A 26,987-nucleotide genomic window follows, 5' to 3' on the forward strand; every position below is an offset into this window, starting at 1 on the left:
TATTATTACGAATAAAATATTTGTCTGTCTTACCTGCAATGCCCATGAATCAGAATCAGCCCTCCTCACCTCAGGTAACTTCTTTTGTAGCTCAGGCTGAATTGGAGATGGTTCTGCAGCCGCTAACTTCTCTCCATATGTATTACATTCTGGTAACTCAATCCTCAATCCTCAGAAGACCCCACATCTCGGGTTTTTTCCATTTCTAAACTAACCGCGTCGTAGATAAGCTTTAGAAAATTGTTGTGTCAGAAGCTCAAAGTAAACGTTTAATCAGCTTTAATTAAAATGTTGCAGCGGGACTGCAACACTCCCCGTCGGCGGCTTCAGGCCCGGCTACAGACACATACCAGACTGTGGTTTGGAAATGCTTGTTGTCATTGTTTTAATTGCACCACCATCGAACCCAGAAGCATTTTTATGTAATATAATCTGTAAAAGATAAAAAAAAAAAAAAAAATAGCTGCCCTGTTGCTGAGGTTGGTGGAAAGTGATTGAACATTTTCCTGGTTTTGTACTAGTCATCATCTCATGGGAAGCAAATAGACAAGCACGGCATTACAGACAGGCAGGAGGAAATGAGACAAATAGGAAAAAAATAGGTGTCATTTAAGTATAGACCTTTTTCTGCATTCAGGGATATAATGCATATAACATAATTCTATGAAGTGAGGAAAAGTAAAAACTTTCGACAGGCAAGGTTAATAAAAGTTTATCATGACATTTTCAAGAATTGTATCTGTCATGCAGTCATAGACACTGATCAGCCACAACAACAAAACCACGTGAAGTGAATAACATTGCTCATCTCGTTCCAGTGGCTCCTGTCAAGAGGTGGGATATATGAGGCAGCAAGTGAACAGTCAGTTCTTGAAGTTGATGTGTTGGAAGTAGGAAAAATGGGCAAGCGTAAGGATCTGAGCCACTTTGACAAATTGTGATGGCTAGAAGACTGGGTCAGAGCATCTCCAAAACAGCAGGTCTTGTGGGGTGTTCCTGATATGCAGTGGTTAGTCCCTACAAAAAGTGGTCCAAGGAAGAACAACCGGTGAACCGCCAACTGGGCCATGGGTGCCCAAGGCTCATTGGTGCACATGGGGAGTGAAGTTCAGCCCGTTTGGTCCAATCTCACAGAAGAGCTACTGTAGCACAAATTGCTGAAAAAGTTAATGCTGCTATGATAGAAAGGTGTCAGAACACACAGTGCATCACAGCTTGCTGTGTATGGGGCTGCGTAGCCGCAGACCAGTCTGAGTGTCCATGCTGACCCCTGTCCACCGCCAAAAGTGGCTACAATGGGCAAGTGAGTGTCAGAACTGGACCATGGAGCAATGGAAGAAGATGGCCTGGTCTGATGAATCATGTTTTCTCGATGTGGATATGCGTGTGCGTCCTTTACCTCGGGAAGAGATGGCACAGGATGCGCTATAGGAAGAAGGCAAGCCTGCGGAGGCAGTGTGATGCTCTTGTCAATGTTCTGCTGGGAAACCTTGGGTCCTTGCATTCATGTGGCTGTTACTCTCACACGTACCACCTACATAAACATTGTTGCAGACCAAGTTCACCCCTTCATGGCAATCGTACTCCCTGATGGCAGTGGCCTCTTAATGCGCAGGATAATACGCCCTGCCACATTACAAAAAATGGTCAGAAATGGTTTGAGGAACATGACAAAGAGTTCAAGGTGTTGACCTAGCCTCCAAATTCCCCAGATCAAGATTCAAGATTCAATGTTTATTTGTCTCAATCCGATCGAGCATCTGTGGGATGTACTGGAACAAAATGCCCCACCTCACAACTTACTTTAGGACTTAAAGGATCTGCTGCCAGATACTTGGTGCCAGATACAACAGGACACCTTCAGAGGTCTTGTGGAGTTTTGGTGGAAGAGGGGGACCTACACATTAGGCAGGTGGTTTCAATATTGTGACTGATAAGTGCAGTGAAATGGCAAACTCTGAAGACTGGGCAGAGAAAAATATTAAGAAATGTGTCCTTCCCCGGTCAACCGTAAGTTTTGTTATTGTGAAGGAGAAACATCTAGTGGCAACAACAGCTCGACCATGTTGCACTTAAGAATCCTCCGTCCCCGGTTGCAACACTCATTAGTGAGGTCCAAACTGCCCCTGTAAGTGAACATCAGCACAAGAACGGTTGGTCCTGAGGTTCATGAACTGGGTTTCTATGGTAGCTGCACACATGCTTACGATCACCATGCACAATGCCAAGCGTCGACTGGAGTGGTGTAAAGCATGCCGCCATTGGACTCTGGAGCAGCGGAAACATGTTCTCTGGAGTGATGAATCCCGCTTCACCTCCTGGCAGTCTGATGGACAGTCTTGGATTGACGTATGGCAGGAGGACGCTACCTGCCTGAATGCATAGTGCCAACTATAAAGTTTGGTGGTGGAGGAATAATGGTCTGAAGCTTGTTTTTCATGGTTTGGGAGAGGCCCCTGAATTTCGGGGGAAGGGAAATCTCGCTAATCAACTCCATATTAATGCCCATGGTTTTGACAATCACTGTTCAACAAACACATATGGGTGTGGCGTTCAGGTGTCCACACACCTTTGGCCATGTAGTGAATAAAAAATCTTGTAATCCATCAAAAATATCCTTCTATCAGAAATTATTCAAATTAAATATAAACTTCCATTTTGTTCCCATTGAAACAACCTCAATGAACATATTTGAATTCTGGGCGGGAGTGGGACCGAGTGAAGACTTGTTCATCTATGTGGGTCATGGTTTCACATCACAGTAAGTTGAAATGTTTATTCATTTTCTACAGTTTTTTTCCTTTTCACATGAATAGTAACATTGTTCTGTCATTGCCATTAGGTCCACGAATCAGAACAAAGTATGGAAACTGAGGTAAGCATTCCAACTCAATTCAACAAAATTCAAATGTTAAAGCCGGTGGCACTAACACGGATTTAAGTCGACGCACCGTGGGTTTACACACTTTCTGCATATAGACCTTATAGAGAAAAATAAAATGGAAGCGTCTCTTATGCTTAGAGATGGACAACATTTTGAAATTGAGGTTATATCGTTTTGTGTTTTACGTCAGTGTTACTGAAATGTAAAAGAAGCCCTTTTTGTCTTTCAGAGTCAGTCCTTTGAAAAGTCTTAGACCTAGATTAGCTCTGACCTTCCATCTGGAAATCCTGAGCAAGTCCGAAATTATTTTAAACCACGACTGAGAAAGGCCATTTCAGTTAGTCCAGATTAAAGAGATCCAGATTTAGTCAATAGCCTAATCTGTGTCCACAAAACCTCCTGTTGGTCGTTTAACACATGCTGGAGCAGCTCAACCACTATTCTCTAAAGTTTCTCTCTCCTTATCCAAACGCAATGATCAATTTCTATCACACAATTCGGCAGACGGGCTCTCCTGCCGGCGGAATTCCAGTCGCCTCGCTCAACCAGTTTATCGACCCGTCCCTTCTCGGCTTCGAAGTCTTGAGGCGGCAGAGACCGGTTCAAGCACAGTACAGATACGCCGTGTACCCCTCTTCCCCGAACCCCTTCGTGTCCTTCCCTCTGCCCTAACCCCATGCCTCCTGGCAGTACTGCACCCTACGTCATGCATGTACGCACAGGACCTGGAGGCCGTACCCCCTTTCCCTGCGGGAAACTTCCTGCCTTTGCCCAACATGGGCTTGCAGCTGCCAGTCATTGTGATTGATAGCGTGGCGAAAAATGGCAACCTCTGCCCAGCGCCCGCGCCTGAGCAGGGCAGCAGTGCTCTGATGGCGCGCGCTCAACCCCGGGGAGACAGCCAGGTGTAGCAGGCCTGCCGACGGAAAGCATCCTTATCTTCTCTGCAGCCTCTTATTTTAAACAAGCAACTGTGTAAAACATACTTCATTTTTTTTCCTAACTCAAGTAACCTTGAAGCTTTGTAAAACTACAGCTACAACTACACTGGTGAATAAATACAAAATGTAAGAAAAAAAAAAAAAAGAGAATATGTAAGGACACCTGACGGGCTGTTACTGGGACGTTTATTCAAAAAAAAAAAAGAAAAAAAAGAAAAGTGAGAGATCACGAAGGCATGAAAGAAAATTTAGACGTCATTTACAGTTCTCAACGAGATTTTTGTTAAACATCGACAGTTATACACATTCATTTACACAACCTGTACATCGAAAACATCTTTTTTTTTTTTCTTTCCCATAACATCTGAAAAATTAATTTCAAAATAACTTAAATAGGTTTTCTATGTAAAAGTGCAAATCCATACGTGTGGGATGTGTTTGAGTAAGACAGAGGTGATGGCGTGGGGGGGGGGGGGGTTCGGTCGCACTTGATGCCGACCGCACATTAGAGGGGTTTTAAAAGCAACATCTTTAAAAACAAGTCAGGGGTGTGACGATCCTAAACTCCAGGTTGGGAGGGTGTGTGTTTTGAACACCTTCTCTGCCGACTATCTCACAACAGTCCTAGAAAACACACAATTACCATGTGTGTTATGCATTTATTTTATACCTATATATATATGTAGTGACGATACCTCGCCGGGCACAACAATCGTTTATTGGGAGCGTGGGAATTCCAACACACACAGCTCTCTTCGCTTCCCATGGGCGACAAATAAAATGCCCCCCCCCGCCCTCCCTTCAAACTCCTTCAAACGACACCCCCGAATAAAGTTCAGAAAAAGCAGTAACCGTAGTGTGCGTGAAGGATCGCATTGAGGTGGAAAGCCATGATCACAGCCTAGCACATTATGTATTGGGGTAGTGTTATGGGTGAGAGTCCAAGAGAAAAAAAAAAAATAAAAAAAAAAATAAAAATAAAAAAAATCACAGTCAACACACACCACTCTGTACAGGAGGAACTCTTCTTGTGGGGGACTCAAACGGGTTACAGGCTTTGGTTGAGCCTGTGTGTGCGTGTGGATGATGGGGGGATGGTCTCCATTGTAACAAGGCAGGATGAATGGGGGGGATGGAGAGTGGCAGTCTGTTCAAAAATGCAGACTCTGCTTGGTCTGTGGAGGGGAGCGGTGGTCGGTGAGAGAACCCGCGCAGGCTATTGGGCCGTACATGCGTCTTGACCTACATGCTGCCAATGCATAAAAATAAAACGATAGAGAGAGAGAAAAACTGACGAGTCATCACCACGAGTAGGTTATTATACAGCAACATCATGATCCACCGGTCACCGTGTAATCTACTGCACTAGAGAATGGAATTCTGTGACGTGAATAAAAGGAAGGGGGAGGAGGGGATTTCGGCATCTAACAATTAAAAAGGGAGGAAACAACGAGTGGACAACCGGCAACAAAGTCCTCGTGCGTGTGTGTAACTAGGACTTCTGCTCGGCTGCGGCAGCGGACTGCGCGGTGCTCTCTGGTTTAAGGATCTGGTAGGTGATGAGGTACTCTGGGTAGGCCTGGAGGAAGGCACACACACACACACACACACACACACACACACACACACACACACACACACACACACACACACACACACACACACACACACACACACACACACACACGTACACACGTACACACGCACACATTAGAGATCTCCAGTTCACATTTCAGGCTGGGCGGTGGTTGTAGAAGTCCTCCCAAAGCCCGGATCTCTCACCTGCTCTCCACGGTAGATGACGTACTCGGCGTAGGCCAGGCCGTTGACGCTGGGCCGGCCGATCACAGAGTGGTGGCCCGGCGGGGCGTGGGCCATCTTCATGGCGCTGAACTGCAGGAAGGACTTGCCCAGGGTGACCCGGCAGAACAGCATCTGCCTAGGGGGGTGGCGTGAAGGGGCAGCGGCGGTCAGTAGACGCAGATGTATTTTTCAGCTCGCACGGAGAAACGCGGGAAAGACGGCGTCGAACATGTTCTTGCATTACCTGTGGCAGAGATAGCAGGAGCGGTCTTTGTGGGTGGGGCAGCCGGTGCCGCCGCCGATGCCGTACACGTACTGGTTGCTCTTGGAGGAGTTCTCGGCGAAGTAGATGCCCGCCCCGAACATCCCTCCGATGTAGGCGTGGCGCTCGTCAAAGCCTTTGTGGATGATGGCGTTGATGAAGGGAGAACCTGCAGATGCGACGGAGGGACAGCGTCGCTCATTGAGAGTCTGGTCTGTACGAAGGACTCTTTCCCAGGACAATATTTACAGGGTTTTCAAAGCTTCCACATAAGACATGATACAGATACGGATGAGGATATGAAGCAGCAGACTGCATTATTATGAATTATTAGTCTGTTCATTTTGGAAACAAAGCATGAGGAAAGCCAAGACAGGACTAACAGACAGAAACTAACCACATAGCGGAAATGTGATGTAGGTTTAAGTGCATTCTGATTCACTTATGTCATGTTGCACCAGAAAACGTTATAATTTCATTAAATTGTATTGCCTGTGCACCCTGTATGCTGTTTGAAATGAAAACAACTGTATTCATTGAGTCCTTGATTCATTGGTCCCGGAGAGGCGTGGTTACCATGGAAGAGCATGCGCTCATTGTGGTGGTTGTGGTTCTCGTCTGCGATCTCCTTCTGCCGGTGGGTGTAGCGCTCTCTCAGCTTCTTGTTCACCACCTTCTGGATCTGCACGGGACCAATAAACAACGCGCGCGCTTAAAAAGGGGATGATTGGGCCGCCATTTTTGTGTCGCAATGAGATCAGATTGGCTGAGGAATTACTTGGTCTTTAAATAATTTACGTCTATAAACCGTGAGTGTTAATATAAAGCCATTTACAAAGGTGACTCACAACAGAGTGTGTTCCTGTTGTGGCACTTCCTGTTACTCCAACAATTAAACAGAGGAATCAGAGACTCGTGTTGAACCGCCCAGTTACCGAAAATAAAGAGAAAAACAGTCCAGCTGCAAACCTTGATGATGTTGTATCTGCTGAACACTCCCCCAGCGTTGCCGCCATCTCGGTGCTCTCGGATGGTGCTCTGCATCTGAAAACCATGAAAAAATAAAAACACTCTTAGTAACGGGACATTCTTATTGGATTTTTCTGATCCATGGCTGGTCGGAGTCATTCTAAACGCCAGTGGATTTGTTGTCCGTTTCACCACTTACTATGAAACTGTCAAAATGACTGAATGAGCGCGTATAGTCTGATTTTGAACCGACAAGCACAACCCCGACCCACCTCCTCCTCCACAGACTGGCACTCCTTGTCGTCGGGGGCCAGGTCGATCAGGACGGTGCCCTGGTTGGCACAATGGAATGTCAAGTACGGGTTGGCACCTGAGAGGCAGAGAAAACAAAATAAAAACATTATGATTTCAATGCAGAGGGAGAGAAGTAGGCATGTGACCTGGTGGACGACAGACAGCGCTCAGATCTCCCGGTCCGAGTCCTGACCTTGCTGGCCGCCCAGCAGCCGCTCAATGCCCTTGATGAGCTTGTGGCGATGTCCGTAGGCGTTGATCCCAATCTCCTTCAGCTCCTCGTGGCCCATGTCGGCGAGCACGTCTAACGTGATCTGCAGGAAGACGGAGAGGGAGGTTGACGCTGGTGAAATGTAATCCCGTGGACACGCTCAGGACCGGGGGTTGATGGACTCACCTGCTCCCTCTCAAAGATGTCCCTGAGGTGCTCCAGGCCCAGGCTCTTCATGAACTGGCTGATGTTCATGTCCAGCATTGCCACTGAAAAGCAAACAGTAGCACCTTACGATAAAATGGACCAGAATTTTGGAAATCAGCTTTGGAACCAGCTTCCTGGTTTAACAGTGGAGATCCCACGTTAGAAGATGAAGACAGGGCTCTCTGCTCGAAAGCGCATTGAAAGCAGGAAGCGATGCTGCGTTCACAGAAACTCGAAAAAGTGTAATTTGTTTCGGAAACCGCCAAAGCCGATTAAACTAAGAGAATTCTGATTTGTGCCCAACCATGCGATACTCAATAACAAACAGATTATTTCCAGCAATATACTTTCGTAAAGTCAAATGCAGAGGCCAAATTTTCCCAGAGGGATCAATATAATATAACTAATGTATGCAGTCTACTTAAGGGGTGTGTGCATGAGCCACAACGACTAGATGCGCTCGTCACAGAGGATAATCAAAAGATGATCTTGAGAACGGACTCACTCTCTCCTTCCTTCCTGTCGGACCCCGTGGCTCCGTCTGCCACTCCGGAGGCCCCGGCAGAGGCGGCGGCGGCCAGCTCGGTCAGCGGGCCGGACAGGTTGTCTATGCTGCTGGCCGCCGACAGGCAGGACGGCGTGGAGGCCGGAGAGATGACCGAGGCGCTGACCACCGTGGCCTGCGGCTTAAAGCAGCTGGGAAGCGCGTCGGGCGGCATGGCGTCCATCAGCAGGGCGCGGATGTCATCGGCCTGGAGGTACAGGAGAGAGAGAAATCAGTGAGGAAACCAAGGAGTACATCTAACGACTTTAAATCTCTAAGAGTGTATGAGTATGAGACAGGGTTCATTCTTGCAGTAAAAAAAAGTAAATACTTTTTTAATTTTGAAGGAAAAAGGGGCAAAACAAATAGTCAATTTTCAATGTTAATATAATGTTAGTCTCATTGTGTATTATTTTTATGAGTATATCTATTTATCTATTATTAATCTCATGGTCATCAACTATTATAAGTGTCCACTTCCAACTATGCTGGATTACATTTACATTACCCTGGCATCATCTATGTTGTGAAAGCATTTCTGGAAAATGGTTATATTAGGTTACGGGAATATCACAAGTTTTCAATGACCATGTTTTGAAAGGGCTTTTTAAGCACAAAAGGGGCTATTTTCCAAAGGTATTCCAGTACTTTAAATTTCTGAGGATGACATTCAAGTACCTCAAGAACCTGGTAAGAACCATAACAAGGGTGAGTATGGCCTGCCCCAATTCTAGTTGAGATGCAACTCAGAAGAAAGATGGGCGTGCAGGAAGGACTATTTAAATAGCGACAAATCAGAATGCTGAGCCGCTATTTAAACTCTGTTCTTTTTGATATTGAAGTAAATGAACGGTTAATGTGAATCTATGTCTTGTCTTTGAAACAAAAATGGATTTTTAGCCTGCACCTCTTTCTTGTATTAATATTCGCTACTAACGTTAGCCTTCCATCGCAGGGAACAGTTCACAGAAAGACCCAGAATGGCTTGTATAGAGTCCAGACCAGTAGAGACCAGTTGTGGTGTAGAACTCTGTTGTCGCCGGTTACCGTGGCGAGGTCCAGAGCCGTCTGGCCCTCCTGGTTCTTCATGGTGGGGTCGGCCCCGTGGGCCAGTAGCAGGGCGCACAGCTGGGTGCGTCCCTTCTGCGCCGCCTCGTGCAGCGGGGTGAACGCCCACTTGTCTGTAGCGTTCACGCACGTGTTGTACTTAATGAGCAGGGCAGCGATGTCCACATGCTGAGGCAAGAAAGGAGACGGGAACGAATGACAATGCTGACCACTATTTTATGCCACAACCAAATGAATGCCGTGAACTTGTTGTAGCTACCAAAGTGAAACATACATACAGTTCGAGTTATATTACTACATTCAGTTGAATCATGAAACTATGTTATTATACTGTCTGTTTGGACATAATAGTCAAGATAAGTGCTTTAATTCCTGCGGCAGGACTGACCCCGTAAGAGGCAGCATTGTGAAGAGGGATGAGCCCTCCCTTATCTTGGGCGTTGACGTCAGCCCCGTGCTCCAACAGGTACTCCGCCACCTCCAGGTTGTTGTAGCCGGCTGAGCAGAGAGTCCGAATAAAAACGACATTCTAGAAACACAGTCATCTAACGGCGCCAAAGTCCCGCATGCTGAGGAAACTGTAATGAGATTATCTCCAAGATGATTGTTCATCCAAATTCAACCAGAGCGCGTTACCTGCGAGGTGCAACGGCGTGGAGTTGCGTCCCTGTGTGTCCCTACAGTTGATGTTCTCTGGGGAGCAGAGTTTCTGGACGCGGGCCAGGCAGCCCTTCTTGGCAGCGTCCAGCAAGGCGGCGTCGCCCCGCAGCAGGTCCTGGATGTCTGTGTCCCCGTCCTTCACCATGTCCAGCGGCATGTTGCCGTCCCGGTTCTTCTTGGTAGGGTCTGCTCCATGCTGTGGGTGGGGGGGTTGGCCAGAGGTTTTTTTCCACTGAACATGCACAAGCATACAGCAAACGCCACAAACTGAATTTACAGAAGGGTTTCCTCACTGAGTGACACTCACCTTGAGCAGCAGTTTGCAGATCTCGTATTTGCCCTTGGCTGCCGCTTCGTGGAGCGGGGTGAACTTCCACAGGTCGGCCACGTTGACTGAGGCCCCGTGTCTAACCAGCAGCTCGGCAACCTCATAGTGGCCGTAGGAGCAGGCGTTGTGGAGGGGAACGAGGCCGCTGGAAGGGGGTGCACATTAAGTTGTGAGGCTGACTGGTCAATGCATTGCACCATGAAACTTAAATCTACAATCTCTCCTCTTTGTGGGTAGGCGATGCAGGAGCTATAATAAGATGATCTCACCCCTTGTCTTTAGCGTGGACGTCGGCTCCATGATGCAGCAGGTATTCCACCACCGCCACGCGGTTGTAGCCTGCGGCAAAGTGCAGCGGGGTGGAATGGCGGCCTTCCAGGTCGCGGCAGTTCACGTTCTGAGGGGTGCACAGTTGCTGCCGCGCACAGAGAGAGACACGTGATTCCAGAGGTATGCAAGAGAGCGTTTTCTACCTACGTTAGGCGTTCATCATCACTTCAGCATGTTTGTTACCAAAACACCTCTGATCACCCAAACCTCTGTTGGTACAAAGCGGCTCCAGAAGACTCGCTCAACATACCTGCACTGTGTCCAGGTCCCCAGCTTTGGCCGCTTCAAGGAATCGATAGTCCACGTCAGAGTTACGGGTGGGAACGTTCTCTGAGAAGTCAAGAGAGAAAATGAGCAAATCCTCTCATAACCTCAAACTTGATACAATGAACCCAACTGCTTTGTCAATTGGAAATCATGCTTCTAATGTTCCAAGCATGATAACTCAGAAACCCCACAATCCCAGTGGCCGATCGCAGTATTACACTCCTGGCAATCATGAATCCTTCAGATGTTTTTTATAAAGATGGAGAGTTGTCATTTATATAGGTTTACACACCCAGCTTTTTTAATAAAAAATAAAAATAAATAAATAACTTTCAGAGGATAGCTTTGCATTTGTGCTTTTGCTTCCAAATGCCTCACATTGGAGCCCCACCACCACAACCTTCTCCCCTGGTCTGCGCAAACTGTAGTGGCCACTAGGAAGTAGAAAATGGTACAAACCATTTTCAGGCGAATTGCAAGTTGTTTTTTATTTTATTTTAATTCAACAGAAAATGTTTTCTAATTGCTTTATTAGCTTATTGTCCGAAAACGTAATTCCTCTGACACCAAATTGATCATAAAGCAAAGAAACCTTGCCGCTGTTCATCCTGCATCAATCGTCCTGACATTCTAGGTTTTAATGCCAGTGAGTAAAAAGCTTGTCTTCTTACAATGAGCTAGGTTCCCTTTTCACATTTGCTATCCAAATCTATGAACTTGTAACGCCTTGAGGAAGAGCACAACAAACTTTGTCAAACAAGCGACACACAGTATTGCACAGGATAAGCAAAGTGGTAAATTCAGCCACCAGGTTACCGTTGAGAATCTGCTGCACAGCCTCGTTGCCCATCTGCGCGGCGGTGAAGCCCTGCAGGGAGACGATGGATGGGTCGGCCCCGTAGCTCAGCAGCAGCCTGCAGGTCTGGATGTGGCCAGCCAGCGCCGCCCTGTGGAGGGAAGTCTGACCCAGCGTGTCCACGGCATTCACCTTGGGGTTGAAAAAAAACAACAGTGAGGACAGTCTGCTAGTTTAGAGAGATATATAGAAGGAGCCAGGCAATGATCGATGACTTGTTTTTGGTTTTGATGTTGGCATCCATACCTTGGCCCCGTGCTTCTGCAGAACCTCCAGGATGTCGTTGTGCGCCCGCTCTGCAGCAACATGCAGCGGTGTCATGAAACTGCACGGACGAGACATGACAGACAGGAAGGTAAGAGTCTAGAAGGCTTGACCCCAGAGAGACATGCACATTCACTTCACACCTTGTGGAGGTCTGGAAGCAGAGTTGTTTGACACAAGCCACTGTGAGAAATAATCGAGAACTGGACAGTTCCTGGTGAAATTGTGAAAGTGTGCTAGGCCTGTCTTCTTCGTGGGTTTTTATGGCGGCTTGCATCCTGTACTGTTGCAGGACCGCCCTACTCCTGCTGTTCAACTGCTCCCACTGCTTCTGCATACAAGACCTTGTGTTGCACATCCGTGTCTTCCGCAAACACTGAGCTTGGAGAGTTATGATGTCACAAAAACATGGGGGTGTTCCGGAACATTGCTGGGGTAGACTGTGTGTGAAAGGGGCTTTATAATTAAGCTTCTATCTTGGGAAATTGAGGTGTTGTATTTTAACAGCGCCATCCTTCCATCAGTCGTCTTTTTTTTTTTCCCCCATCTAAATAAATATGTGCTGGAGCGAAGAAGAGGTGGTCTTACTCTTTGTTCTTTTCGTTGATGTTGGCTCCTTTGCGCAGCAGCAGCTCAGTCACCTGCTTCCGCTTGGGGTGAGGTGAGGCCACGGCACAGTGCTGCAAAACATCGGCGCATTCCATCCTAAGTGTGCTGTTTATTTAAATATTAAACTAAACCTCTTTCTGTAAACAAAGGCCAGGTTCTTACCAGGGCCGTCTCGTTGGTCTGGGGGTGTTTGAAGCTGATGATCTCCAGAGCAAGGGTTTTCTTCACTTTGGTCATGTCTGCCTCCCGGGCCGCCTGGAGCAGCGAATGACCTTTGAACTCATCTACGTTGTCATGGAAGGAAGTGAACTGTTTAGAGACCCAACTGCCATAGAAGTCAGAAATTAGGCTTTTAACTTTGGGATGTTTAAAACGTGTGCGTGAACTCACAGGTGAGTCTCTCTTTGAGTTCTGGGGTGGGGGCCATGTCCACAGCGCTCTTGCTGTGACAGTTGAGCAAGGTGGGGTCGGCCCCATGGCTCAGAAGTAAGGAGCACACCTCCACACGGTTCTTGGAAGCCGCCTCGTGCAAGGGAGTGAATTGCCACAGGTCCATGGCGTTCACACAGGCTCCGTGCTGCACGTAGGAACATCACGGACGTCAGAACCAGGCTTATAGGGCCGACAAAAAACATCTTAAAGCAACACTATGTAACTTTTTTTTTTTTACCTTAAAATAACAGCTTCAAAATCATTTTGATGGAACATTGACTTGTAATATGGAGAACCTCTGGCACCTCTTTCATTGCCACCCACCCCCTGAACGCCTGTTCTTGCACTATGTAACTTTGGTGTTCGGGTACAAAACCGCGGGAAAGGTGTGTTATGCTTTACGGCACTACGTCACTTCCTTGATGTTTGGCTCTGGTAATTACTGTTAAAAAAAAAAACCCACCTTGAACCACACATTGAACCACAGGGTTTGTTTTACCCTCTGACTCACATGTGCAAGCCAATCTGCCAGGCCAATACATCTGGTACCTACACCTGTAGCAGGGGGCCGATCCCCGTGCTCTTTCCCCTCGAGGCTCCGGGGAGCCACGGACTGAGTGCTTGCTGAAGCTGTGAGGTCCTTGCAAGGGGCGCTGTAACCTAGGTGTACATTATATTTGCATTTATAACAGACTGTTAATGAAGTGCGACCAATAAGGTTCAAATTCGTCCGGTAAAATAAACAGTTTCGGACGCGAGGCAGAGGTTTATGACGGTGGTGTTAAAGTTCTAATTGCGCTGAGACACTGTAGGCCCAGACACTTTAACGCCTGCTGGTGCAACTGACTAGTATGTCCAGCAACGGAAACCTTCCATTTAAACTCCAACCCAGCTGGGATTTTTAGTACAGATCATAAAGTAACACAGATGCAGCTAAAAAATTCCAACATTTTTCTGGGCAATGGTGTTCATTTCCACATCCATCCCCATGTCTAGGGTTGTCGTAGGGCTGGACGATATACGTTTTTTTTATGTTGATCGATGTCGATAACTTTCACAATATATATTGAATAATAACGCATAATTTACAGTTTTAAGTATTCTGATGGCTTCACGTTAAACACTGAATAAATAAGACAAATATGTAAACAAAAAAAGGGATAAATAAAATAAATTATATAAATATATATTATATACATTTAAATATATAGTATAATCATCATTGTCGTCTGAGAACAGTCCGAAAAGTTCCTGAATTTGCGCTCTGTGATTATATGCGGGAATGTTTGGAGCGGACAGTCCGACTGTCTGACCGTGTCAGACAAGATGTCACTGAAAATCTCGGATTCTTTAATCGCTCTCCTTTTGCGGGGATGGGGGCCAAGCCGAGTTCGAGTTCAAGTTCAAGTTGTTGTTTGAGGAAGATCCTCTGCGTCAGCTCTGGGGGGGCCTCATCCCCCAGGGGGAGAGCTAAAGAAGCCTGGGCGCACCTGCTGTACAATTGGCTGTTCGCGCCACATGGTTGTTTCTCTGCTGTGCGATTGGCTGTTCATGTCGTGTCATTGTCGGTAGAGGAAAACTGACTGCATTGAAAATAAATCTCGTAAATTTATCATTATCGTTATCGTTTCATCACCCAGCCCTAGGCTGTTGCAATCATGAAATTTTGGTTGCCAATTAACTGCAATACCAATAGTTGTGATTATTTTATTGTATTTTATAGTACAATACTTACTATAATATTGAATAATACACATCCACCTCAGAAGAACCACTACGAATAATGGAACATCAGAATTTGGCTAAACCCAACTGATGAAAACTTTCCATTTATTTCAACATTTGTAAAACTACTGACTACTATTCCCATAATAATAATGACAGAGGAACTTACTTTGAGCAGAAGCTCTGTGACTTCGAAGTGACCGTAGGAGCAGGCGTTGTGAAGAGGGACCAGGCCTCTGCAGGAGCGGAAAGCGACAGGTTAACATAGCATAAACAGTTTTTGGTGTTGAGGTCAGGACCTGCATGTTATTGTCACCAAAAAAAATAATGACTAAAAATAAATCGATAAAGGCCTCACCCCTTGTCCTTGGCGTGGACGTCGGCTCCGTGCTGGAGCAGCAGCTGGACAATGCGTACACGGTTGTAGCCGGCGGCCAGGTGCAGTGGGGTCGACTGCAAGAGAGGAACAGCTTGTTAGGGAGCAGGGGCGGCCAGCCGCTTCAGAAGGCGCTGCCTTCGGTAGATGGGACGAGGGAAGCGAGAGGCTGATTAGGGCCCGAAGCAATGTGCTGCGCAAGCCTGCACTCGGTGAGTTGCAGATGAATGGCGGACAATGACGATGCAAGATCAGGGTGACTCTGGGCGAATCCGGTGACACACTCGCTGGTTGTTATTAACACTCTTGACCTGAGCCAATGACATCTCCTAGTTGGAGACGGGGACCTCAACTACTGCTGAATGACCGAGGGAAGGTGTGAGGAAATGGTACTTTCCCAGGAACTGTGACTTTAAACATGATGGGATTAGTGACTTGGCTAGTCAGTATACTCTGACAGGTCATTCAAAAAAATGCAAAAAGCTACGGAAGGAGCAATGTAAGGAGGCAGAACAAGCGAGATACGTGAGGCGGTGTTAGTGTGCACTTGCCAGTCATAAAGCATAATTTCTGCCAAAAAAATAAATAAAAAAATGTTAGTCTAAGCAAAGCCATGAAGGAGATCCCAGAAACAATTCATCCCCTACCTAAAAGTGCAGGTATATTCCTAATTATAAAAAGAGAGGTGGGGGGTGGGGGGTCTCTATTCCCATGCACATGTTTGAAGACCATAACCAGCACGCTTGCCGTTAAAAAACTCACACTGACAGCATCTGTTGGGCAAGAGCGAGCAAATCAAGGTGTCGTCATTCAGCGTTAAGATGACACGAGCAATGAAAAGGCTTCATTTGTTACCGCCAGAGAAGCGCAGCATCAGCATGGACAGTGAAATCACAGAGTTGTAATTGGTAACCATCGTGAAGTGCACACAAATTTCACAAGAGACACATAAAAAAAGAAATAAAAAGAAGATAAAAAGAAAAACAAAGAAAAAAAAAAAGATTGACAAAATGCAGGGTGCAGGCCTTCGGACATGCATGGGTGATCATCAAAATAAGTAAATAAAACAAAAAGAAAATTAGACATTGACTGGAAAGCAAGTGACTTGAAAGTTTGAGTGGGTGTGGGTGAGTGAGAGACGTGTGTTTATAAAGGGTGCAGAGGAGAGGAGGAGAGGCACTGAAATTGCAGGCAATGGAGAATTTTTGAGCTCCTCTCCGAACCAAAACGGTGGAGGTTGTCACAATGACACCATTATCAGCCCGACTCCCACACGCTCTTCATGCACGTGTCCAACTTACATCACACACACACACACACACACACACACACACACACACACACACACACACACACACACACACACACACACACACACACACACACACACACACACACACACACACACACACACACACACACACACACACACACACCAGGGTGGGAGGGATGAAAGTGACCCATACACCAAGGTCCATGGTGTGCAATTAACGAGTGACAGCCAGCTTATTGGTCAAATAATAATGGATTAAACAGAAATAAAAAAAATAAAAAATAAAAATCACAACAGTGCATCAATCAAGGGGCTGTTATCAAGGTCGACTTACCAGCATTTTTTGGGATGTTGACTGATCGACAAATGTTGCCAGAGTCACACGGAAAACAAAACGAAACAAAAAATTACAAAATGATAGTGTCTTTTCACAGCAGTTCTATTCTCCCCTGCAATCAAATAAAACACTGGGCTAGATGAGACCCATTAAGCGTGGTCTTGATTGACGGGGAGGGCCGAGTACAGTGGGTTTTGGGTGAGCGTGACTTTGCTTCACCACTAATCTGAGGTCGACTCGGGCCCGGCGCTACAAACGGGGCCAGACTGACGGCCAGGGGGTGTGGGTTAGATTCTGCAAAGATCTAACGACTTAGAGGTCGGACTAGATTAATTTATGAAACAAACACAAAATAAAAGAGTGAATCTGTGTATAAAGAGAAATGAGGAAGTAAGCAATTCAGTTAGGAATGCATAGAGGAACAAAAGATTTGGACGTCCACTAATGTTCTGTAGTATTGGCTAATGTAGGAATTGGCTAATGTAGTAAATAAAAAATGAATATTCATGAGATTATATTGACATTATACTTGCCAGCTGAGAGGAAGACCATGTTTTTTAATAACTCTACAATGGTGGATAATGCATGAAGGAACGGCAATTAAAAAAAAAGAAAAGGCTGTGCCTCACAAGACAGTGGAGTGGAAGTAAAGAACAAAAAGCTAAACCAAATTATCAATGCAAGAACAAAAGTCAAAAAAATAAATCACCCACATCAATAAAATAGTGTGTACTGTAAAAAAACAAAAAAAAAAACAAAAGGACAATCCCCCCGCCCCCCCTGGAGTGAGCCACAAAGAGAAATGCACAGAGCCATACAAATACAGAACATCAGAATAAATCTCCCTTATCACTCGCCTTACGTTTTTGGACGGATGGGTTACAGCGATTAAACGTGGAATCTGAGAAAACAACAGTATGTTGGGTCCCAATTTGTAAATATTTATAACGGCTTGTTTGGATCCAGTTCTTGATGTGAGATATAAAGACATTTTCATTGTGAAAAGGGCGTCAACAAGGCAGTCAAACTGTTATTCAGACTAAAAAAGGAAAGTAAAAAAAGAGGGGGAATAGTGATGTTTATCAAGTAGATCTAATCTCTAGAGAGAGAAATCTATTCAAATGATCTAACAACGTACTTCTTCATACAAATAACTATACTAGTAAAATGGTGCCTGCGATGGGGCACCACAATGTTTTTAAGTTCACAGTAAAATGGGAACTGACTCTTCTCTAATTTAAACTGCATGTCTAAGATGACAAATGGGAGAAAAACCACGACATGGAAATGAAAAGCTGCCCCTACACACCAATGATGATTAATGAGGCAGGTAATGCAAAGAAGGAGGTTCTATGGTGGAAGCGAATGGGTTTAAAAGAAATGGCTTGGCTGACAACGTCACACATACTGGTTTACAGGAGAAAAACAAAATACGCAAAAATAAAAAATAAAACATGGCTTAGAGGTCCAGCGATAGACACGTCAAGTAGTTTGGCCAAGTTAAAACATTCCCTGCTGAAATCCCTCTTAATCCAATGACACAAATCCTTTTCATATTGCACTACACAAACTAATCCAGCCACAATCAGTCGGCATCTTTTAATCCGCTGTGTGTCTGTGTGTGTCTGTTTGTGTGTATGTGTGTATATATATGTGCTGGATATTCTTGCGATCGTTGCATTATTGGTATTTCTGCAGTATCAAGAATCTGTCGACACCGCAAAAACAAAGATGAGGTGACAGCCGCAGAGGCTGTCATATCACAGGTGTGGGGTTGGTGCTAGCCAATGTCTTACCTTGCGGCCATCACTAGCGTGACAGTTGACATTTAATGGAGTCAGCAGTGCCATCAGCTTTTCCTCATTTCCACTCCTGTGACATTTCACGGCAGAAGATACAGGAGAATAAGAAAACGGCATCAATAAGTATTGTGCTCCCCAATGCACAACCGTGTTTTTGTCCAAGCAATTAGGTTGTGTAAAGTCAAATGCATTGCAAGACAGCGCGCCCATTCCTGTAACCCCTCCCTCTGTACTACATTCATTCTATGTGCCAACTACACAAATGACAAATGGATTTTATGAGCATTCTTGCATTTTAGACCCAAAATACATCTTAGACAGCGGCGCTCTTTAACTGAATTAAAGGAGCCATGGCGTTCTTAATGTATGATTCAAGCACTTCCGATGTGCATGATCAAACGTGGTTCTTCGAAAAGGCCAGTGAAGACACTTTACAACAGGCATAGTGAATTAGGAAGAGCTGCCACCCACCTGGCGGCCTCCAGGAGCTCGTCCTTTTTGTATTCACCTGGATAAAAGCAAACACTGGCATTAGAACTAGGCAGACAGCAGGCACATATACCTCACATTTCTAAATGAGCATGGATTCACAACCTTAATCTTGGCTTGAGTGTGTTTCTTTAATCAACTATGCTCTCAAGGCCAGCTGGCATAATTGTTGTTCAAATTTTTAATCGATTGAATTATGTTTTGCCATGTCCAATACATGTTTGTTCCTATGATTTGGTTTCCTACTTATGGTGATTATCTGCCTCTTGGAGAAGCAATGATGATTAGTTGTTTAACCAATCACAACATGGTAAGATTGTCCTCCGAAGAGGGGGGGGATTGATGGCGACCATAAATGTAGAACATAAATGCTGTGTGCTTGTCATCCCACAGGTCGTCCAAAGGAGTTATTGTAACCGGTTGTTAATGATCAATTAGATTGGCTTTGCAGATTGAGAATTTAAATTGAAGCATGAATTAAATGAAAACCAATGTGATTTTCAGGGTGTGCCAACCACCCATGATGGTGGTTTGGGAGGTTGGCAGGTCCCCCGGGCCTCTCTCCCGGCCAGGAAGGGACCGTACCGGTTAAGAGTACAAAGGGGTAGACATCCGCTTTGCTGGACTCTGTTCTCAGACGATGGTCCATCAACCATCAACTGAGAACCTGGTTCGACCCAGGGCTTTGGTAGAGGCGTCACAGGCTGAGATTCGGTGTGTGCGTCGGGCTATTCGCACGTATCACACGATGGTGCGGCTTTAAATTCGTTACAAGAAAAGAAAAAGCATACAGTAAAGGCTGCGGTTAGTTCCCACCTGTCCAACTCCCATATTTTGGGTAAGGATTGGCCAGGGTTTGACACTTTAATGAGGGAAGCTCACGGTAGCTAGGGAAATGTGAGTGTTGCGTGGTGACATTGAGGGGGTTAGTTGTTGCTAACGGGTCGGGAGCGGAGGAGTCCCCACTGGGGGGTTCCCTAGACCCAGTAGTCTCCACGGCGGATTTTCCACTAGAGCAGTCTCAGGACGATACCCTACATGTGGCCTTTGAGCGGGTAGTTAAAATCAATGGTGAACTGATGCTCCCAAACACTGCGCTAACTCAACCGTATTTCTCAGTGATTAGTGACAGGTTATAACGAGTGAGCCGTGACAGTCAGGAGAGGAATGATCCAGGTGATAGTACTGAAAAGATGCCATAACGTTATGGCCCGTCACCTTGGAGACGATAAAACACTGCAGCAGACAACGGCTTGCTTCTATTGGCCGGGCATTTGGGCAGATGTGCGCAAATGGGGCGCCGCATGTATTGAATGCCAATTAAGTCAACCCTCCGTCTACATCAATCATGAGGCGCCTTCCCCTAGTCAAGGTGCCGTTAGAAAGACTCCCTATGGACCACAGTGCTACGAGTATCGTTTTGTGTTAGTCCTAGTGGATTATGCAACCCGGTACCCTGAGGTGGTGCCATTGTGCAGTATTATGGCCAAAAAGTGGCGCAGCCACTGTTTCAGGCCATTTCCCGGGTCAGGCTTCCGAAGTACATCCTGACCAACCGGGGCACTTCCTTTATGTCACGTGTACTTCGGGCTCTTTACGATCTGTTGGGCGTCCACTCTATTCGGACCCGTTTTTTTGCACGCCGATAGCCGTAATTGGGATAAATGGCTGGACCCCCTGTTGTTTGCGGTGCGGGAGATGCCTCAGGCCTCCACAGGATTTTCTCCCGTCAAACTCCTCTTTGACAGGAGACCGTGAGGGGTGCTGGACCTAACCATTAAAACTGGGAGGGAGCCTAGCACCAGTAAGAACTAAGTTCAGTATGTTATGGACGTGCGGGCAAAGCTACACGCGCTGGGGGCGCTTGTCACACGAGAATTTGCTCCAGGTCCAAGAACATCAGTGCTGGTTGAATGACAGAGGGGCTCAACTCAGGCAATTTGCACTGGAAGACAAGGTATTAGTGTTGCTCCCTACATCCACTCTAAATTACTCGCAAGTGGCAAGGGCCCTTTCTTGTCACATGGCAGTTTGGGGAGGTTGATCATAAGGTTGAGCAGTCAGAAAGGGGCGACATGACTCAACATTTATCACCATAACCTCCTAAAGAAGTGGAAGGGGTGGGGGTCTGTGCCTCTGGTCACCGCTGTGATTGAGGGGGATGAGTTTAGGCCGGTGGTTCCAAAACCGACTGATCCCACCCTGGCCCTTTCCAGAAAGCATTTCTTGCCAGGCCAGAGAGTGGATGTGGCGGCGTTACAGCAATGCTTCTCTGATGTCTTCTGCCCCCTGCCAGGCTGCACGTCCCTCATACACCACCACATGGAGACGACCCCAGGGGTTAAGGTACGCTCCTGGCCGTACTGCATGGCCGGGCATTAACGCAAAACCGTGCAGGCAGAATTGAAGACCATGCTGGACATGAGAGTCTACAAGTGACTGCAGACCCATCGTGCTGGTAGCTACCGATACCCCGGGTTGACGAGGTACTTGACTGGTTAGGCACGGCTCAATTTTTCACAACAGTGGATTTAACCCAGGGCTACTGGCAGATCCCTGGTCTCCAGAGTCCAGGGAAAATAAAGCTTTGTCGACTGCACAGGAGCCCACCAGTGTTTCACTCTTCCGTTCAGATTGTTCCAGGCCCCAGCTACCTTTCAGAGACGCAGGTCGTATGTCCACACATGGCATATGCTGCCACCTATTTGGACGACGGTATCAACCACAGTGACAGTTGGGGGCGGCACATGCAGCAGGAGGTGGGCGGGGCTCCCCACCAATCCGAAGAAGTGTGCAGTTGGGTGGAGGGCAGTACGGTATCTGAGGTACCACTTGGGTAGAGGCCTGGTCCGACCCCAGGTAGATAAAACCGCCGCGGTCGCGAACAGTCTGAGGCCCAAGACAAAGAAAGAGGTAAAGCAGTTCTTGGGCTGGTAGGCTACTACAGGAGTTTTGTAGCAGACTTTTCAGAGCTGACCAGCCCTTTGTCTGATTTAACTTGAAAGGGTACGTCAGATCCGGTCCAGTAAACAGATGTGCCAGCAATTGTTAAGCAGGCTAAAATCAGCTCTTTGCGGGAAGCCTGTGCTGTTTACAACAAATTTGGGTTGGTGGCTTGACAGCTTCCCAGCCTAAGTCGGATGGTGGGGGTATGTGACAGGCGAGGGGGCGTGCTTAAGCCACTGTCTGCAGGCAACAGTGCTGGCTTCCCATGCGTCAGCACAGTTGAACCGAGTCGGTCCAATCAGCCTGGCATCCGCGCCTCTTACCCTGCAGTCCTTACTCCCGATGACTTGTATTGTGGGTATAGTAGGAAACTCATACAAAAGGATGTGTCTAAAATATACTGTATATGCATGTGAAGATGAGACACTGACCGGTTAGCACGGCTTTGGCTGAGGGGTCGGCTAAATCCAGGGCCGATTTACCATCGGTGTTGCGGATATTCGGATCTGCTCCATGCTGGAGCAACACTGAAGAAAGAAACAAACAAAATGTGCTTATTGTAAAATACCCCATTGACTACTACCTGATTTTTTTTTTTTTTTTATAAAATAGATACCTACAGGACACAAACTACAAAGTTTTACGATAACCCTCCAAAGTGTTCGTTATGATTATAATCTGTTATGGATTCAGGTGGAAATGCCATCATTTGGGAGAATTAATGACGATGTTAGTTGTCTGCTTAATAAAAATTCTCAGCTTTTTGTTTTTGTAATAGATACAGTATAGATGGTACTAAAAAAAACTGACTGTCATATGCAAATTAATCTGATTAAATACAGATTCTGACTCTTTGGTACACCATAATTAAGTATTATATTTTAGAAATTACATTGAGATGCACCTTGACTATCTTTTCATAGACAACTTATTTTGAATGATGGCTGGGAATTCAAAAATCCCTGGAAGAGCTTATGTTTTCGTTGGACGAGCAATTACCAATGCACACGTCGATCTTTCCCTTGATGGCGGCCTCGTGTAAAGGAGTGTAGTTCCAGTTGTCTCGGGCGTTGGGGTCGGCTCCCTGACACAGCAGAAGACTGACCACTTCTGCGTGGCCGAAAGAGCAGGCGTTGTGCAGGGGGATGAGCCCCCCGTCGTCCCTGGCGTGCACGTTGGCTCCTGTCTGCAAGAGGTGCTCCACCACATCTTTTCTGCCAAACCCTGGAAGGGGCGAGGGAAAACGTATTTCAGCAGATTTCTGCTAAATGATTTGCTTTTGATTATGTGGAGGATACAACTCATGCTGCTATGTCTTACCAAGGCTGCTCTCTGTTCGCTCTCTGTTCGCTATATCAATTTCATAATTACTGTGCTTTTTTAAAAATATAAATCAAAAAGTGTCATCACTTGTTATTGACCAATATTGTAATTACCCATCAAAATTTCTGTGTGATCCTTCTCATCTCGTTGAGATGAGCAATGCCCTCAGGAGGTCTCACTTAACAGGTTTGTATGCAAGAACCCTTTACTAAAAAATTCCGCCATATTAAAATTCACTCCCAGATTCAGGACTATGTAATCAAAATAATGAGATGTTTTTCTTCCACTTTCTTCATGAATGCATTTTATTTTGGCACATGATCATCAAAGACTGATAAAGGTGCCTCCGCTAATATTTTACACACAAATTTGGTCTGCTCACATATAAAAAAAGAGAACTGAGATGTGCATGGCTAAACATTGAAGTGAGCTTCACATAAAAGAGCCCAGCAGCTATGCACTTCAAAGCAGCTTCCCACACGTGCTTAGTCCCCTGAAACACACGGCCATTGAACACGACCACCTATGTAGATGAGGAGGTGATTGAATTTTCAACTATTCAATTGTTTTTTCTAAGCCTGATCGCTGGTGTTCGACCATTTTTTTTCCATAATTAATAAACAAACCTTCTTTAATATTGTGTGTATCAGTGATCTGTATAAAATTGATCCAACATGTGTTTTAAGTAGGGCTGTCAAAGTTAAATACAAATTTGTTTTAATGGCACAATTTTTTATTTTTTTTTTATTTTTTTTTTCACACTAATGCACGTTCTGTGATGAATTAGGATATTTTTAGGAACCACAAAATCCTCGCTGTCTGATCTGTTTGTGGGTTCTTTACAATCACGTCAAGTCTGTAGTCGTCGTGGCAAAGTGACATATGAGGGGGGCGCAAAATACTGAGGATTGGTTATGATTCGTTTGCATGCTGCAGTGACACAGACTTGTTACTCACATATTCATGACAATACAACATACTGTACTTTCTATCCGACCAATAAATAAATAAATCATCAGTGAGTGATCATCACAGGCTGAATTCGAACCCGGGTTGCTGCAGGCGTTTTGCCTGTATGGTATTGTATGTGCGCTTATTAAGCTGAGCCACCAGGATGCCATGCCGGTCATGGTGGTCCTGCTCTCCGACGGTACCAAACAGTGATTTTATTTTAGATGCAGGTTATTTAATTCGACTCAGTTTACTTATGGAAAGAAACCAGCACCGTGTGTAATGGGGACACTTTTGACCTCCATTGGTTAAACAGTACCTTTGAGGATTTCTGGACAATATCGGTCAGTCTACCGGGGCTGCTCATGTGAGTAACAAACCCTGCGATGCAACGTAATTGAGGGCGGCCGCACGTCGGCCGAGGTGGGGGGGGGACCCCGGCCCCGCACCACTGTCCCGTCTCGCCTGCGCTGTCAGGAAGGTGGAGCAGCAACGTTTTCTGAGCATTTTTACTGGACATTTTGACCAGCAACTTTGTGATTTTTATATATATATATATATATATATATATATATATATATATATATATATATATATATATATATTTTACCAGGCAAAAAACAAAATGGTAATTAAATGCTGACGGAAACAGCGAGCCAACATCAAGGAAGTGACCGTGCCGTAAAGCGTAACGCACTTTACTCGGTGGGAAGGAAAGAGGTGCCATTCTCCATAATACGTGCAAGTCAGTGTAGCATCAAAATGATTTTGAAGCTGTTATTGCAAGGTTACATTTTTTTTTTTTTTACCCTAGTATTGCTTTAAGGTTCATTTTGAGCAGATAAAAATGAGCGATTAATTGCTTTTAACTATGGGCAATCACGGTATTAAACATAATTGGTTTGTTTGAAGAAAATGCGGGTTGGGGTTAACTTGATAATATGCATTAATTCAACGTGAGTTTTCATCTGTGGTGTGTGCGTTGCCGATTGTTTTTTTTTTTTTTTATATGGTCTGACAATGTGGCCAACAGCTGGACCTGATCATCCAAGGGTGGAAACGTCTTTCATTTCTGCGTTTCTGGGAGAGATCGTGTGCGTGTTTGTTTTATGAAACATTATTAAGACTGGGAGACATTTTAGGGAGCGGGATATCGGCATTTCAAAATTGCCGAAGTGGTCGCTGTATAAACAGATGAATTGGCGATGCACCCCGGGGTGAGCAGGTATGGAAAATAACAATGCGGGCCACGACGCCAAATGACGTAGTTCCGGTAAGCCGAAGAAAGTGACTTGGATCCCACTGGAATTCAACCAGCAGCGGATCGTTCCGATGTGGCCGCTTCAATGGATTCTGTGGCACTTCGTTTGCAAAACCCCCAAAGTACGGAAAGTAGGAAACGCAAGAAAACAGCTTCATTTCTGGAACGGCACAGGGAACGCTCCGGCTAGCAAACTCTGCCAGTGCGCCCCGGTACCAAACTGTTGACGTTTGCCAACGACAACTCACAATGTGACGAAGAATAAACAACATTTCACTCGTTAACGGAGGCAGATTAAATGGATGTGCCGATAGAACGTATTTACACTGTTATGGATGTTTCCGTTGTTTAGGGGTGGGGAACTGAAAGGTTCGACTGTTTTTTTCTTTTTTTTTATTAGGTTACTGGCGAGGCACTCGGTAAAAAGATTCGTTCAATTGGACTCTTCGTTGATTTGGTTTGACGCACAGGGAGGACTTCCAGTGGGCGATGCACCAGAGGAGTCCTACAGCTCGGAGCTGTGAACGTTAACCTCGCGTGTCATAATTATTAAACGGAAAAATGCAAACAGTGGATCCAAAATAATGTGGTGGGCCAATTCCCTGGGATGTACAATATCGATTTTTACGCAGAAAAGTATTTGCATTGGACCTGAGTTGGGCTCTCGGCTGTTATTTTCAGCTTGTGAGTCGAAAATGTACCCTCACTCCCACTCTTACCGGAGTGATTCCAGACGCCCGAGTCATTTCAAAGATTCGTTCGTTACGGACGATTCGTTCGTGCGTCTCCCATCACTAGATTGGAGGCCTACGCAGCCTCTCTCTACCGATCAGATCGCCATGGCAGAGAACCCCCCCCAAAAAAAGCACAAAAAATCACAAACACCCTCACGCATTGAATGTAAGAGAAATGAGGAGTACTGATAGAAACCAGCAGCTAAACAAGCTCAATAAGCGACGCCGTGTGGCTGACTTACCCGCAGCGAAGTGCAGCGGGGTGGACTTTCGGCCGGCCATGTCCTTAGCGTTCACGTTCACCGAGTCGACGAGCCTCTTGACCCGGGAGACGTCCCCGTTCCGACAGGCCTCGAACAGCTCCCTGAAAGCGCCACCGATGCCGCTGCTGCCGTCCGTGGGACTGGCCGCTCCGGAGCCGGGGCTCGATGCGCTGCTGCCTCCGCCCGATGTTGTCGTTGTAGTGGAGCTGGCGCTGCTGGCGAGCAGCGGGGCTGGGGGGTCCGGGGAGGCCGGAGCCAGCTCCGCTCCCCCGCCGCACTCCCGCTCCCCCTCCGGGGTAACGACGGCAGAAGTCAGCAGGGCCATCGGGGGAGACCCCGGTGGCGGACACGCCGAAAGTGAGCCGTTTCGCGGCGGGGACTGTAGAGTACTCTGCTGTTGTTGCTGCTGCGAGGAGCGACGAGACACCGCCATTACCGCAGCTCTCTGGCAACAATAATAAAAACGCTCCCCGCTTCCGGTGAAAGTGCTCGTGCTTCCGGTTAGGAAACTCGTCAGCGCAGCGCTGCTCTGCTGCTTTTACTACCGCAGCAACACTTCACCAACATGCATGTCGTTC

At 46.2% G+C, this 26,987-nt stretch overlaps 1 protein-coding gene across 2 annotated transcripts; it reads right to left on the reverse strand.

The window, feature by feature from the left end:
- Positions 1-3,994: 3,994 nt before the first annotated feature.
- tnksb (tankyrase, TRF1-interacting ankyrin-related ADP-ribose polymerase b) lies at positions 3,995-26,850 on the reverse strand. Of its 2 annotated transcripts, XM_080004006.1 has the most exons (28): positions 26,389-26,850; positions 22,877-23,101; positions 22,309-22,404; positions 18,914-18,950; positions 18,437-18,512; positions 16,638-16,658; positions 15,013-15,107; positions 14,824-14,890; positions 12,888-13,074; positions 12,660-12,781; positions 12,477-12,568; positions 11,871-11,949; positions 11,585-11,756; positions 10,752-10,831; positions 10,441-10,586; positions 10,151-10,316; positions 9,820-10,039; positions 9,572-9,681; positions 9,163-9,351; positions 8,077-8,323; positions 7,551-7,633; positions 7,347-7,467; positions 7,132-7,229; positions 6,860-6,934; positions 6,467-6,572; positions 5,873-6,059; positions 5,608-5,764; positions 3,995-5,404 (listed from the first exon to the last, which is right to left on the reverse strand). In XM_080004006.1, exons 1-28 carry the CDS (start codon positions 26,840-26,842, stop codon positions 5,318-5,320), a joined length of 3,795 nt encoding a protein of 1,264 aa, XP_079860132.1. In that variant the 5' UTR covers positions 26,843-26,850; the 3' UTR covers positions 3,995-5,317. The 2 variants fall into 2 exon arrangements, with proteins under 2 accessions (XP_079860132.1, XP_079860133.1); XM_080004007.1 differs by lacking the exon at positions 16,638-16,658.
- Between the last annotated feature and the right edge of the window lie 137 nt (positions 26,851-26,987).

This window comes from Zeus faber (genome assembly GCF_960531495.2).
Source record: "Zeus faber genome assembly, chromosome: 7".
In the NCBI taxonomy this organism is placed as follows: domain Eukaryota; kingdom Metazoa; phylum Chordata; class Actinopteri; order Zeiformes; family Zeidae; genus Zeus; species Zeus faber.